Source organism: Salvelinus sp. IW2-2015, linkage group LG20 (assembly GCF_002910315.2).
Source record: "Salvelinus sp. IW2-2015 linkage group LG20, ASM291031v2, whole genome shotgun sequence".
Taxonomy (NCBI): domain Eukaryota; kingdom Metazoa; phylum Chordata; class Actinopteri; order Salmoniformes; family Salmonidae; genus Salvelinus; species Salvelinus sp. IW2-2015.
The window spans coordinates 12,025,133-12,039,625 of record NC_036860.1 but is presented as its reverse complement, the minus strand read 5'-3'; the positions used below and the strand labels follow the sequence as shown (position 1 = coordinate 12,039,625).

Genomic DNA, 14,493 nt, shown 5'->3' with positions numbered 1-14,493 from the left:
AGGGCTGATTTCAAGGTTTTACTGCTAACCTACAAAGCATTACATGGGTTGCCCCTACCTGTCTTTCCGAGTTGGTCCTGCCGTACATACCTACACGTACGCTACAGTCAGAAGACGCAGGCCTCCTAATTGTCCCTAGACTTTCTAAGCAAGGCGGGCAGGGCTTTCTCCTATAGAGCTCAATTTTTTATGGAATGGTCTGCCTACCCATATGAGAGACGCAGACTCGGTCTCAACCTTTAAGTCTTTATTGAAAGACTCATCTCTTTAGTAGGTCCTATGATTGAGTGTAGTCTGGCCCAGGAGTGTGAAGGTGAACGGAAAGGCACAGAGGCAACGAACCGCCCTTGCTGTCTCTGCCTGGCCGGTCCCCCTCTCTCCACTGGGATTCTCTGCCTCTAACCCTATTACAGGGGCTGAGTCACGGCTTACTGGTGCTCTTCCATGCCGTCCCAGAGGGGGTGCGTCACTTGAGTGGGTTGAGTCACTGACGTGGTCTTCCTGTCTGGGTTGGGCCGTGGCAGAGATCTTTGTGGGCTATACTCGGCCTTGTCTCAGGATGGTAAGTTGGTGGTTAAAGATATCCCTCTAGTGGTGTGGGAGCTGTGCTTTGCAAAGTGGGTGGGGTTATATCCTGCCTGTTTGGCCCTGTCTGGGGGTATCATCGGATGGGGCCACAGTGTCTCCTTACCCTCCTGTCTCCCCTCAGTATTTATGCTGCAGTAGTTTGTTCGGGGCTAGGGTCAGTCTGTTATATCTGGAGTATTTCTCCTGTCTATACGGTGTCCTGTATGAATTTAAGTATGCTCTCTCTAATTCTCTCTTTCTCTCTATCTCTCGGAGGATCTGAGCCCTAGGACCATGCCTCAGGACTACCTGGCATGATGACTCCTTGTTTGCCCCAGTCCACCTGGCCGTGCTGCTGCTCCAGTTTCAACTGTTCTGCCTGCGGCTATGGAACCCTGACCTATTCACTGTGATTACTATTATTGGAACCATGCTGGTGATTTATGAACATTTGAACATCTTGGCCATGTTCTGTTATAATCTCCACCCGGCACAGCCAGAAGAGGATTGGCCACCCCTCATTGCCTGGTTCCTCTCTAGGTTTCTTCCTAGGTTTTGGCCTTTCTAGGGYGTTTTTCCTAGCCACCGTGCTTCTACACCTGCATTGCTTGCTGTTTGGGGTTTTAGGCTGGGTTTCTGTACAGCACTTTGATATACCAGCTGATGTAAAAGGGCTATATAAATACATTTGATTTGAAATAAGAAAAAAAAACAGACAACTTGAGCGTGCATAACTATTCACCACCCCAAAGTCAATACTTTGTAGAGCCACCTTTTGCAGCAATTACAGCTGCAAGTCTCTTGGGGTATGTCTCAATAAGCTTGGCACATCTGGCCACTGGGATTTTTGCCCATTATTCAAGGCAAAACTGCTCCAGCTCCTTCAGGTTGGATGGGTTCCGCTGGTGTACAGCAATATTTAAGTCATACCACATATTCTCAATTGGATTGAGGTCTGGGCTTTGACTAGGCCATTCCAAGACATTTAAGTGTTTCCCCTTAAACCATTCGAGTGTTGCTTTAGTAGTATGCTTAGGGTTATTGTCCTGCTGGAATGTGAACCTCCGTCCCAGTCTCAAATCTCTAGAAGACTGATGTTTGGGGAGTCTCCCACATACCCTTTGGTGAACACCAAACGTGTTTGTTTATTTTTTTCTTTAAGCAATGGCTTTTTCTGGCCACTCTTCCGTAAAGCCCAGCCATGTGGAGTGTACAGCTTAAAGTAGTCCTATGGACAGATACTCCAATCTCCGCTGTGGAGCTTTGCAGCTCCTTCAGGGTTATCTTTGGTCTCTTTGTTGCCTCTCTGATTAATGCCCTCCTTGCCTGGTCCGTGAGTTTTGGTGGGCGGCCCTCTCTTGACAGGTTTGTTGTGGTGCCATATTCTTTCAATTTTTTAATAACAGATTTAATGGTGCTCCGTGGGATGTTAAAAGTTTTGGATATTTTTTTTTAACCCAACCCTGATCTGTACTTCTTCACAACTTTGTCTCTGACCTGTTTGGAGAGCTCCTTGGTCTTCATGGTGCCGCTTGCTTGGTGGTGCCCCTTGCTTAGTGGTGTTGCAGATTCTGAGGCCTTTCAGAACAGGTGTAAATATACTGAGATCATGTGAGACTTACACGGAATGCGCGAGTGCGCCATCGTGCATACATTTATTTTGTCCCCCTACACCAAACGCGATCACGACACGCAGGTTAAAATATCAAAACAAACTCTGAACCAATTACATTAATTTGGGGACAGGTCGAAAAGCATTAAACATGTATGGCAATTTAGCTAGTTAGCTTGCACTTGCTAGCAAATMTGTCCTATTTCGCTAGCTTGCTGTTGCTAGCTAATTTGTCCTGGGATATAAACAATGAGTTGTTATTTTACCTGAAATGCACAAGGTCCTTTCCAATAAATATCGAAGGTCTTAATCTGGTGACATGAGGGATGATGCTTGGCTGCAAAAAAATTGTCTCGCTCTTATCCATAATAATCTCATCATGTAGACGAGCCTAACCTCACACAGTGTTACCAACTTAGCGACTTTGTCGCTATATTTAGCGAGTATTTAGACCCCTCTAGCGACACATTTTCAAAAAAGCAACTAGCGACAAATCTATCGACTTTTCCTGTGTTATTGGAGACATTTGGAGACTCTGACGTGAAAGCACGCATCGTTCTTACTCTTCTCAATGAGCAGCCGGTGCTGCCGTGGGCCCCACCCCCGTCCCAAAGCACCCCACCCCAGTCCCTCCCAGCTGCAGTCAGAGCAGGAGATGTTCACCCCTCCGCGTCCAGACTYCAAATGAATCGCGCATGCGGGAAGCCACCGCTGGCTGATCTCACCCTGGCTTACATAAAAAAACTATGAACCTGAAATTGGGCCAGACTAGTTACCATAATRTTCTCACATTGCCATTGACAGTTTTTTCTATTGTCTCTTTTTGGTCCATRTAGATTGTTAATGTAGATTGTATACAAAAAATGTAAATAATGTTATGGTTAAAAATGTTCATGTTTTACTGTGTGGACTAAGTGGACCATAAGGTTAAAAACCAAACCAAATTAAGAAAACTAAACTAAAAAACTAAAACTAAAATTAAAAAATGAAGTAACTCCGCCAGAGTGTCTCTTTTGGGTCACTTGTGCCGTTCCCAAACCCGGATAAAGGAGGAGGGTTGGAATTGTGACATTAAAAAAAACAAGAATCGACAGAAGTTAATTTGTAGTTCTAAACATATTGTGTTTTTTACTCACTTTTTGTCTCTCCCACGACATTATTCCTCTCTCCTACAGCGTCCATCACAATTACATGCACATGGCCAATTATGCAAATTTGGTGATGACGTCATTTAGCAACTTCTAGCATCTTTTAGGACAGCCAATAGCTACTTTCCTTACAGAGGAGTTGGCAACACTGACCTCACAGCCTACCCGCACTGTATCTACGAGCTGTTGGCTAGAGCGCACGTGCCAAGACCCGAGAAGGCACATTTGCTATTTAACACAACAGTCTTTGTGACAACTATCAGGAGAGTTGAAATGTGATGGAAACACATTGAACATTGATTTTTATTCATTACATTAAAACTGAATGAAAATCTGTCGCCAATTGGATGGAAACCTAGCTATGGATATAGATGGTTGGGTTTGGAGCTAGCAAGAAAGGCATTTCACTGTACTTGTCCACGTGACATTAAAACTTGAAACTTGAATTCACCTTAGTCGACAACTCAACCAAACGTAAATCAAAACTAGACGTTGAACTGACGTCTGTGCCCAGTGGGTAGCTTCTCTTACTTCACAACACAAAAAGCAGGACAACAGCTCACAGCACAAGTACGCTTTCTCACATATGTTTTTTATAATCATATCAAAATAGAATTAAGTGGCCATTATCACAACATTCATTTTTTGATAACTCATAACAAAACAGACAATAACTAATTACAGTTGAAAGAAGGCATTATGACATATGCCACATTTTCAATATTTAAAATACGTTTGGCTGGTAGTTAGGCTATTTGAAGTGAGAACACGTTAGCTGACAGGTGACCAGCAGTGGCCCACACGCAAGCACTGAGCTTCTTTGCTTGACACATCTGGCCCATGCTGCTTTTAATYTCTGACACTTTTATCGGGGTACTTCTTCTCTTCAAATTGTAGTGTTATTCACCAAATAGTTTTACTAAACGGCCTTGTAAAATCCATAGGACACTACAAAGCAATGCTTGAACCCTTTTTTTTAGGACAACTTACTGTAAATCAAGATTAAATGTCAACATTTTGTAGCAAAGGCTTGAATACAGCAGGGGTGTTATAACTAGGATTAATGGCCCACAGTCACACTATATGATTTCTCCACAATCCTTGCTTTAGCTGGATCGCAAAACTGCAGTATCAGTCTGGGGCGTGTTTGTGTGTGCTGTCACAAACTGACAGAGAGAGAGCGAGAGAGCGAGAGAGAGAGAGAGAGAGAGAGAGAGAGAGAGAGAGAGAGAGAGAGAGAGAGAGAGAGAAAGCCCCAATTTCTGTATTTGGTAGTGCATAATTGTCTGTGTTAAAAATGACAATGGAGCTTCATTCCAGTACCCTTTCTGTGTCTGTCTGTATTAAATAAAGCAACACACAGCCTCAGGATACACAAGGTCTGATGCTCTACGGTTCCCTATGCAGACAAGGACTGGTTAGCAGTGAGCATTTAGAATAAGGGACTATCTGATTTATGGATTCATGAGTGTTAGTGATCAAATACATAAATATGATTCTGTTCACATAATTACATATACTCTAACACTCACACGGGCATACACACGCATATTGTACACACGCGCGAGCACAGACACGCACATACACACGCACAACCACACTGACACACAGAGTTATACAACAACACAAAGTCATTACCATCACCTGTCTATCATACAGACAGTGAATGGCAGGCAACACCTTTTCCCTTTTTCAAAGCTTTTCTTTGTAGTTACACTGGGCTCAATTCGATCAGATCCGAGTCCGCTTTAGCCAACATTCCCATGGCGGTTGTTTTGGCGGTGTCAGAGGTGGAACTGAGTTAGAGCTGTCAAATCCGRAAGTGGCTCCCGGCGTTAATACCTAAAGCGGACATTGCCATTGGCCGAGTCTCATGAACAGAAATCCTATGCAGCCTTGTTAACAAGTTGGAACACTGMAACGTGAGATGTAATCTACACCTCCATTAGGATGATGAAAATCCCATAATGTGATGAATCCGTTTTTAATCTGAGCGTAATCATTTATATATAGCCTACACTTTCTTGTTCTGAACTTCTAGCCAATTTGACGGCTCCAATTTGACGGCTCCTCCTCTGACACCGCCAAAACATAACGCTTGATCTGATTMAATCGAGGCTATGGTCTGTGCGCACAAAGGCAGACAGCTCAAATTATATTGAGACCGGAAAAGGGATCGATATTCAACCCCCCAAAATGCTTCATTTGCAGTAATCCTATTGAAAATGAACACAGGAGACACATGTGATATAAGGAATAAATAATGTTAAAGACAGACATAAAAGGTGTAATGCAACCCTGTTTAGCACCTTGCATCTGGTTTTAATCCCATTCTCCGAAAGAAGTGCGGAAGCCTCAGTTGAACATGAGAAGGCAAACCTGTGCATTGTTGTTGATGGAATTCCAGTGTTTTAGATCAAATTAAATACAATTAAATATGTTTATCGAAAAACGAGATTCTACATTGTGTAACTATTGAGACGTGTAATATCTTTGCTGTGTAGTTCTATTGACCTTCCTTAGTGCAGGAATAGACTAGAACATGTAGAGCAGCTTAAGCACAATGTAGGGATACTGCTCACATCAGTCAAGACTACCAGTCAGTCCAACAGTCCTAGCTCATATAAATGTCATCATTTCTTTCCCATTGTCCCTGTAATATCTGCTTGCCATGGTATTTTCCCGGTCCTCTATCATTGTACCTTTCTAGTCCGAAAAATCAAACGTCTTCTTCCATGTCAGAACACAGTAAGCAACATTTTGGAAATATGTATTTTTAAAAAAAAAGTATTTTCAACGAAAAACACGTATTTTCAACGTCTTGTGCTCATAGGGAAATGGGAGATTTGGACTGACTTAAAAATACTCTCTCTCTCTTTGGTCTTCTTGACAAGCATGATCAGTCCACTTCTTGGGATAATAAACCATGCCTTGGATGAGAATATGAAGAGTTTTTAACCGACTTGCTCTCTACTGACTGGAGTGGTTTACTATGCTGTTCAAAAGTCACGAGTGAGGTCCAATAGCACTGAGTCCAACGACAGTCCAACATCCTTGTGAACGTTCCYATGTTCTTCCAATGATATCTTCCAAAGTTCTAATGTTGTTCCAATGATCTGTTCCAACGTTCTAATGTTGTTTGAATGTTCTGTTCCGACGTTCCAATGTTCTTGATRCGACTGGGGGAACATCTTGTTGTTAATAGGAGATCATCTTTTGATGGATCAGAGATACGTTGATGGATCACCTCAACCTTGTATGTATTTACATCCCATTCTTRTTGTCCCATATTTCTTTCCGTCCAAGGGTTGTTTTGGGTTCACCAGACAATCATTAGTACTATTAGGGAATACCTCGCGGTCACAGGACGAGCAGGTTAATGACACTCGAATAGTAACTCATAAGAAAGGATTGAACTGCTCGGTGTCGCTACTGGATTGTCCACAACAAACACAGAGAGCATCACTCCCTGGATGAGAAGGAGAAACAGAAAATGTGTTAAAATGGTTATATTCTAGACCAGGCTCATCTAGAATATAGTTGTTGTATATGAATATACACTTTTCTGTGGAAAGTATGTGAAAGGGTTAGGAAAGTATTTGAAAACTGTTTGCACATACCTTGCCCAAAAAAGTATTTGAAAGTGTTGGTATTTGAAAGTACTTGGAAAGTGTTTGAATGGGTTTGAATGAAAGTATCTTACCTTCAGAGAGATTGTAGGTTCTACATTAGCATCGCTCTCATTGCAGCCTTGCTGATGCGCTTGCGGTTGTTCTTCCTCATTCTCTTCCTAGGTGGGCCGGGCCGAGCAGGTGGCCGGGGACCAGCCAGGACTGAGGYKGCTCGCGTCGAAGTGGGCGACACCGTGTCTGAGAGAAGAGGAGAATATTAGATTCAGATGATTTAACAGTATGGCATACACATGAAACTGAGAAACATACACCCAAAACACATACACACACAGACACAGCCACACAGACACACACCACACACACACGTGCTAGCTCGCAATGTTCTCTATCTACCTGTTCTTTGTGTGGTGGTTTGAGTTTGATGTTTATGATTAGGCCGATGGTACTGCTGCTCCTCTTCTTCTTGCTGTTGTTGTTTCTGTTGCTCGCGTCTCAGGAGCTCCTTCTCATCGTCCAGCCTCCTGTGGAGTAACAACAGCTCCTTCCTCTCCTCCTCCAGCTTCTCCTGTTCCAGTTGGAGAGCGTGCTGGAGGCTCCTCTCTGAATCAGGGGTCTCATTGTCTTTACGTCTTTGATCAGCTTCCTCAAGGGGAGGGAATCTGCTCTCGGGCCTCTGATTGGTTTCCTCCGTAGGATGGAATCGCTGTTCCGTTCTTTGATTGGCTCCCTCTCTGCTTTTGGTTTCCTCTGAGGAGGAGTTGGTCCCATGTCGCTGTTGCTTTGATGTGTCGGTGCGTAGCGAGGGACTCTGTGTTTGTGTGGGTTGTCTCTGTGTCTCTTGGTCTCCCTCTTCACTGAGGCTCAGACTACCCTGCTGCCTATCTCCCCTACTGACATTTCCCTCAGTAATGTTAAATAGCGAGTCCCCTCGCGTCTCGACCCCGTCTCTCTTCTCGTGGTCAAGCTGTGCGATGTCAATGTTCATTGCGGTTGTAGTGCCATTGACACTACTACTGTCTCTCCCCTCCTCCATGTCACCGTGACGTCGACGTTCGGTCCACTCGTTAGCCCCCAGCTGTCTGGTAGCATTAAGCAACCACTGAGGATCCATCTTGTCATGGTCCAGCCCATAGCCCCCTTTCCTCTCCCCTGCGTCTGAGGAGGTGTCCTTGGGGTTCCAGTGCTGGTCCAGCAGGTCTTCCAGCTGGATCCTCTGGTTGTGCTTCAGCTCATCTCTGCGGTGCAGCTCCTCCTTGGATCTGGCCTTGGCTGGATGGCCCTCTCCTTTGTTGTCTTTCTGCTGTCTGCGGGGCGTGGACTTCTTCTTGGGGACGGCCGGGGGACGAGGGGCGGGCTGGCAGCGACACTCCACGTGGTCGTGGACCGACACGACTGCCTTGGAGTAGTTGGGCCGCTTGTCCACGTACTGGATCTTCATCACCTAGTGAGGAGGAGGAGGAGAGAGATTCAAAATTACTAAATCGATTTTTTTTTTTTTTTGACTAACCCTTTATTTGACCAGGTAGGCCTAAGTCAGCTGAGAACATTCTCTTTTACAGAAACAACCTGGGCAAGAGGTTCAGGGTAGAGGACAGGCGTTGAGATGGGGGGTGGTGTATATGTACCTGTAGGTGCCTGGTGTGGGTCAGCACGGGGACACACTGCAGGCTCTTGGTGTTGCAGCAGCCGGAGCATCGCTGTACCTCCACACAGGGAGGCCACAACATGAAGTTGGCGTTGCTGCGGTCCAACATGGCACGGGTCACCTCCATCACCTCTGTCCTCACCTTACATAGTGCCTGCTGAGCCGGCTGTGCGTCTGGGACACCAAAGACAGACAGACGGACGGACAGACAAACGGACCATTTAAAAACTCACATATTACTTACAGGTTTCACAAGATGGGACAGTGTACATTAATCAGCAAATCAGACACATAATTGGAAATGTGCTGGAGCCTCAGGCTTAATGTTAAACGCATACCCTCTACACTGCCCAGTGCATACAAAACAGCCAGCACATAGGCCTCAAAATGTATAAAACATTTTATTTACACTAATTCTACTGAAGGTATAGTACTTATGCTGTTTAAAGAAATCACATGCTATTGAACCAGTGTACGCATGAGTCTTGGAGTTGTGTAACTTGGAGTTGCAAGTCATAAGGTGTTTGTTCAGCAAATAACTAGTGAATCGCAATACGGTGACATACTTTAGATGTTTCTTTACCACAACATGCATTACACAACTCATTTTGGACTAGATATAGCTGTCCAAAACCACCCAAGTCAACATGAGTGACGGAAATATGTGGAATTATAGCCTAGTGTCAGAGACTATGAGGAAGGTGAAAACTCACCCAGACTCCTTGGCAGTCGGTTGCTAGTGTTGTTGTTGGAGTGTTGTCCACTCGGCAAAAAATCATCAGAGAAATCCTCATCTGAGAAAAACAATCCAATCCAATATTAGTTTACAGATCTAATCAGCTCGTTGCTTCAACTGTTTATTATTATATATATTTTTTTTTTAGGGTTATGACTTTTACTCTGTGTGTGTGTGTGTGTGTGTGTGTGTGTGTGTGTGTGTGTGTGTGTGTGTGTGTGTGTGTGTGTGTGTGTGTGTGTGTGTGTGTGTGTGTGTGTGTGTGTGTGTGTTTGTGTGTGTCGCGCGCGCACGTGTGTTTATCTCGTACGGTGCATGTGTGTGTTTATGAGAGCGTTTGAGGCATTGTTTATAAGTTTAGCTTCCCCTTAATAGATGTCTGTTTGTGTGGGAATTTCTTTCTGTCATGACCTCATGTTTGTATGTTTTTGTATCTTGAGACACTGAATAGCTCCCTCTTTGTTTCTCTTATCTCGTTGAGTTTGTATATAGTGTTTACTGTATGTGATGTTCGCTATTCAATGATGGGAATCAAATCTGGGGAATATGTGTATCTATTTAAGAAGTCTTTCTGCCCTCTGTGTCACTGTGGCTCTGACGGTTTGTCTGTTAGTCAGCCTGTGAGATTCTGTTTATAGTATTTACTGTGTGTGACGTTGCCCTGTCCCTGTTGGGAATGAAATCTGGGCATCATGTGACAACAATTTTCACTATCTTTCCCTCAGTCTCTGTTGGTTGGGTTAGTTAGTCTGAGAGAGCCTCCATCACTTGGCGTGACCAGTGTGTCTTGCTGGCTTGTGGTCCTATACGGCTCAGTTGATAGAGCATTAGGCTTCGGAAGCCAGGATGTGGGTTTGAATCCCAGGGCCACCCATACGTAAACATATATGCACCTATGACAGTAGGTTTCTTTGTAAACAGATTCTGCTAAAATGCATATGCATGTTGATGAGTATCAGCATAGTACAACGTTAGAGATATTTACCTACGGAGTCACTGAGCAGCAGCAGCTGCAGATCCTCTATGGAAGAGATAGGGTTGCTCCTAACCAGCTCCACCAAACCTGGAGGGAGAGGATCCCCCTGAGAGAAAAAGATGAGACAGGAATAAAACTAGATTCTCCCAAATCAAATATTTTCTCAGCTTCCCCATTTATTCTGTGTAGACATGGAAGCAAAGAGACAACAGCAGTGGTACATGTAGGCAGTGGTGTAAAGTACTTAAGTAAAAATATTTTAAAGTACTACTTAAGTAGTTTTGGGGGGTATCTGTACTTTACTTGACTATTACTTCACTACATTCCTAAAGAAAATAATGTGTTTTTTACTCCATACATTTTCCTTGACACCCAAAAGTACTGGTTACATTTTGAACGCTAATCAGGACAGGAAAACGGTCCAATTCACACACTTATCAACAGAACATCCCTGGTCATCCCTACTGCCTCTGATCTGGCAGACTCACTAAACACAAAAGCTTTGTTTGTAAATGTTGTCTGAGTGTTGAAGTGTGCCCCTGGCTATCCATACATTTTAAAAACAAGAAAATTGTGCCGTCTGCTTTGCTTAATATAAGGAATTTGAAATTATTTATACTTTTTACTTTTGATACTTCAGTACATTTAGAACCAAATACTTTTAGACTTTTACTGGTGACCTTCACTTTTACTTGAGTCATTTTCTATTAAGGTATCTTTACTTTTACTCAAGTATGATAATTTTTCCACCACTGCATGTAGGTAGGTGTGGGTTAGGGTTAGGGGGTTACCCGACTTACCCCCCCTAATCATTAATGAAACAAGAGGATGAAGGAAATGGCTGCTTGGATTCACAATGGCCACTAAGAGGGGGTGAATGACTATTGGCCTTGTGTCACCTCATCTGCTAATACTTAGGGGTCACAGGAGTCAGGAAGGGTTCAGGAAGTAGTGGGGGATGGAGTGATTGAGAGGAGGAGGAGGAGAGTTGGATCAGAACAGAGAGATGGATGTCAGGGGGAATAATGGAGGGATGGATGAATAAAGGAGAGGAAGTTGCATCTATGGAGATATTAACTCTTGCTAGCTGGGTCTTCCACTGTTTTACCTATTGGGTCCGAATCCCGGGTCTCATGCACACCACAAGACCGGGTTAACTCTCTGAGCTAATGCCTAGGCATTCATTCAGGGACCTAACACAAGTCGAACCACCTCTGTCCGTTACATTCATCCATTCAGTTTCTTGTGAGAATAAAACGAAGCCCTTTGAGGAGGAAGAAGCCATGCATGAAGGGCATTCACACACTATTAATGTACACAATGTACTTTTCCCCGTTGTTGTTGGGCACTGAAGAAAGTCCAGTCATACAAAAGGAAAATGCCATGAGTTAAATTAACATCTCTATTTGTGTAGCGATGCCCCTGAGGAGTCATCCCAGTTATTTCCTCTCCTTGGCCCCAGTCTAAGTCTGAGGCGCCAATGGCACCCTATTCCGTATTTAGTGCACTACTTTTGACCAGAGCAATGTCATTTGGGACGCACATTTATAATTGTGCTGGCTGCGCATTATGGTCTGGGCCTTTGTTCATAGAATGGCCGCTGTCATGGCGATTTGTGTCTGAGCGGGAAAATTTAAATAAACACTTCACCCCCTGCAACTGACGTAAACAGAAAATCATAACCTTCACCCTATAATACTGTAGGAATCCAGGAGTTACTCTGGTCCTAATTGGTGAACTCTAAACGAGAACTCTAAAATCACACACACGCACACAAATCAGCATCTGACTGAGTCACATCTGGAAGTTCTGGAACAGTCAGTGTCTTCTAAAAGCTACCGTCATTCTTCTGATCACACAGACTGAGASAGGCACTTATTTTAGAGCCATCACGCAGTAGACCTCCATCTCTCTGAATAGAGATGGAAACAGAGACAGACCCAGGCTGCATCTCAACAGGCACCGTATTTCATACATAGTGCACTTAACGGGGAATACATTGCCCTAGTGATGTTTCATGGGAAGTGGGTTGAGCTGAGGAATGCCAGGTACAGGCTATAGGAGTAGAGAGGTGAGGAATAAGGATACATGATTATGGGTCTAGTTTTGCTGCCTGCCGGCATGCGAGTACACACACACACACACACACACACACACACAAATGCACATACGGCTGAACATGTGCACGTTCTCACATGCAATCCCTAAAACCATGCCTATGAGCACATGGTTTATGCATACGTTTATAGGAACACACACAAACACATTCAGACATTACATTATACAGCTAGACTCCATTCTGTGGGATATATATATATGACTGAACGGCTGTCTCTTATACACATCTAGATGTGTATAAGAGACAGCGGCTGAACATGTGCACATTCTCACATGCAATCCCTAAAACCATGCCTATGAGCACATGGGTTATATATACGTTTATAGGAACACACACAAACACATTCAGACATTACATTATACAGCTAGACTCCATTCTGTGGGATATAGTTGACTGAGGGAATTCCCTGATGGTATACCTCAAAGACACCTCATATGATCACTAGCTACAGGCATGTACACCAACACATCACTGGATGGGAGGATGTACAGATGACAGAGAACTAGTTCAACTATACTTAACAATACTTTCTAACCCATCCTTACTGCCACCTCCAACAACCTGTCCTCAGGGCAATTCGTATGATTTGGGACGTTTATTTGCGTCCCTCCAAGGCTGCCTCCAAAAGCCCAGTCTTTGACATGACAAATGTGGTGGGCAACACACACCGCTGGCAGCTCTGGGAWAAAGACACACTGGAGGACTGACTTGCCTAGCTAAATAAAGGTTGAATAAATAAAAATAAATGAAAAGGAAGTCATAGATCTGATAGCATGAAAGCAACTGAATGGCATTCYAGGAAACCCAGCAAAGAAGGGGTGCGCCGCATTTCGCCCTGTTTCAACATTCATTTCCCATAACTGAAGACTGTGTGTGTGTATGTTGTTATGACCCACATAGTCAGAGCTTTGTTTCACTACAGACTCTTCCCACAGCCGCTACTGCCTAATCCTGTGAATTTCCCAAAGATGGCCCGATGTAGCTCAGTTGGTAGAGTATGGTGCTTGCAATGCCAGGATAGTCGGTTAAATTATTGGGACCACTAGTATGTAAAATGCATGACTGTAAGTTGTTTTGGATAAAAGTGTCTGCTAAATGCCATATAAAAACTTAGTGTAGAAAACATTAAGAACACCTTCCTTCCTAACATTGAGTTGCACCCCCCCCTCCCTTTTGACCTCAGAACAGCCTCAATTCAGTGGGGCATGGACTCTACAAGGTGTCGAAAGCGTTCCACAGGGATGCTGGCCAATGTTGACTCCAATGCTTCCCACAGCTGTGTCAAGTTGGCTGGATGTCCTTGGGTGGTGGACCATTCTTGATACACAAACTTGTGGAAAACCCAGCAGCATTGCAGTTCTTGAAACAAACCAGTGCCTACTAACATACCCCGTTCAAAGGCCCTTACATATTTAGTATTGCCCGTTCACCCTCTGAATGGAACATATACACAATCCAGGTCGCAATTGTCTCAAGGCTTAAAATMTATTCTTTAACCTGTTTCCTCCCCTTCATCTACACTGATTGAAATCAATTTAACAAGTGACATCAATAAGAGATTACAGCTTTCACCTCGATTCACCTGGTCAGTCTATGTAATGGAAAGAGCAGGTGTCCTTACTGTTTTGTACACTCTGTCTATATTAGTATTATATTAAAGTTAGGGCCACTTTGGCCTCTTCTCAAGTCTATCAAAATGAGACCTTCAAACTTGAATTATATCTCCTCTCTTAAAGATAGAAACCATAAGGGGACAGGACACACCATGGTATAATTCACCATGCACTTAACATGTGTGTCATATGCAGGACGTATCCTGGGGAAGGAACTTTTAGGATACTTGCTGTGTATGCTACGATACAAAGTACATAGAATCGGCTCCAGCAGTCAAGACGAGAGCCCTCTCTCCTTGAGTTAAACCTATTTTTCCTATTCTTTTTAACTGCCATCATGTGTCTTAAGGCCCTCAACACCATGATTCAAGACAATGGTCAGCCATAGCATAATTAGAATGATTTATAGTTGTGTTTCTGTGACAAGCGCTCATCCTATTGCTAG

The 14,493-nt window shown here is 43.8% G+C and overlaps 1 protein-coding gene across 1 annotated transcript in view; it reads right to left on the bottom strand.

The window, feature by feature from the left end:
* Positions 1 to 3,825: 3,825 nt before the first annotated feature.
* LOC111981948 (uncharacterized) overlaps positions 3,826 to 14,493 on the bottom strand; it is a 16,020-nt gene continuing 5,352 nt past the window's right edge. Inside the window, exons 4-9 of the mRNA XM_070449711.1 lie at positions 10,326 to 10,422; positions 9,318 to 9,398; positions 8,585 to 8,778; positions 7,353 to 8,400; positions 7,031 to 7,196; positions 3,826 to 6,796 (exon numbers count right to left, since the gene is read on the bottom strand). Of these exons, the coding sequence (XP_070305812.1) occupies positions 7,051 to 7,196; positions 7,353 to 8,400; positions 8,585 to 8,778; positions 9,318 to 9,398; positions 10,326 to 10,422 (1,566 nt within the window). The 3' untranslated portion in view covers positions 3,826 to 6,796; positions 7,031 to 7,050. The remainder of the gene's footprint in view (positions 6,797 to 7,030; positions 7,197 to 7,352; positions 8,401 to 8,584; positions 8,779 to 9,317; positions 9,399 to 10,325; positions 10,423 to 14,493) is intronic.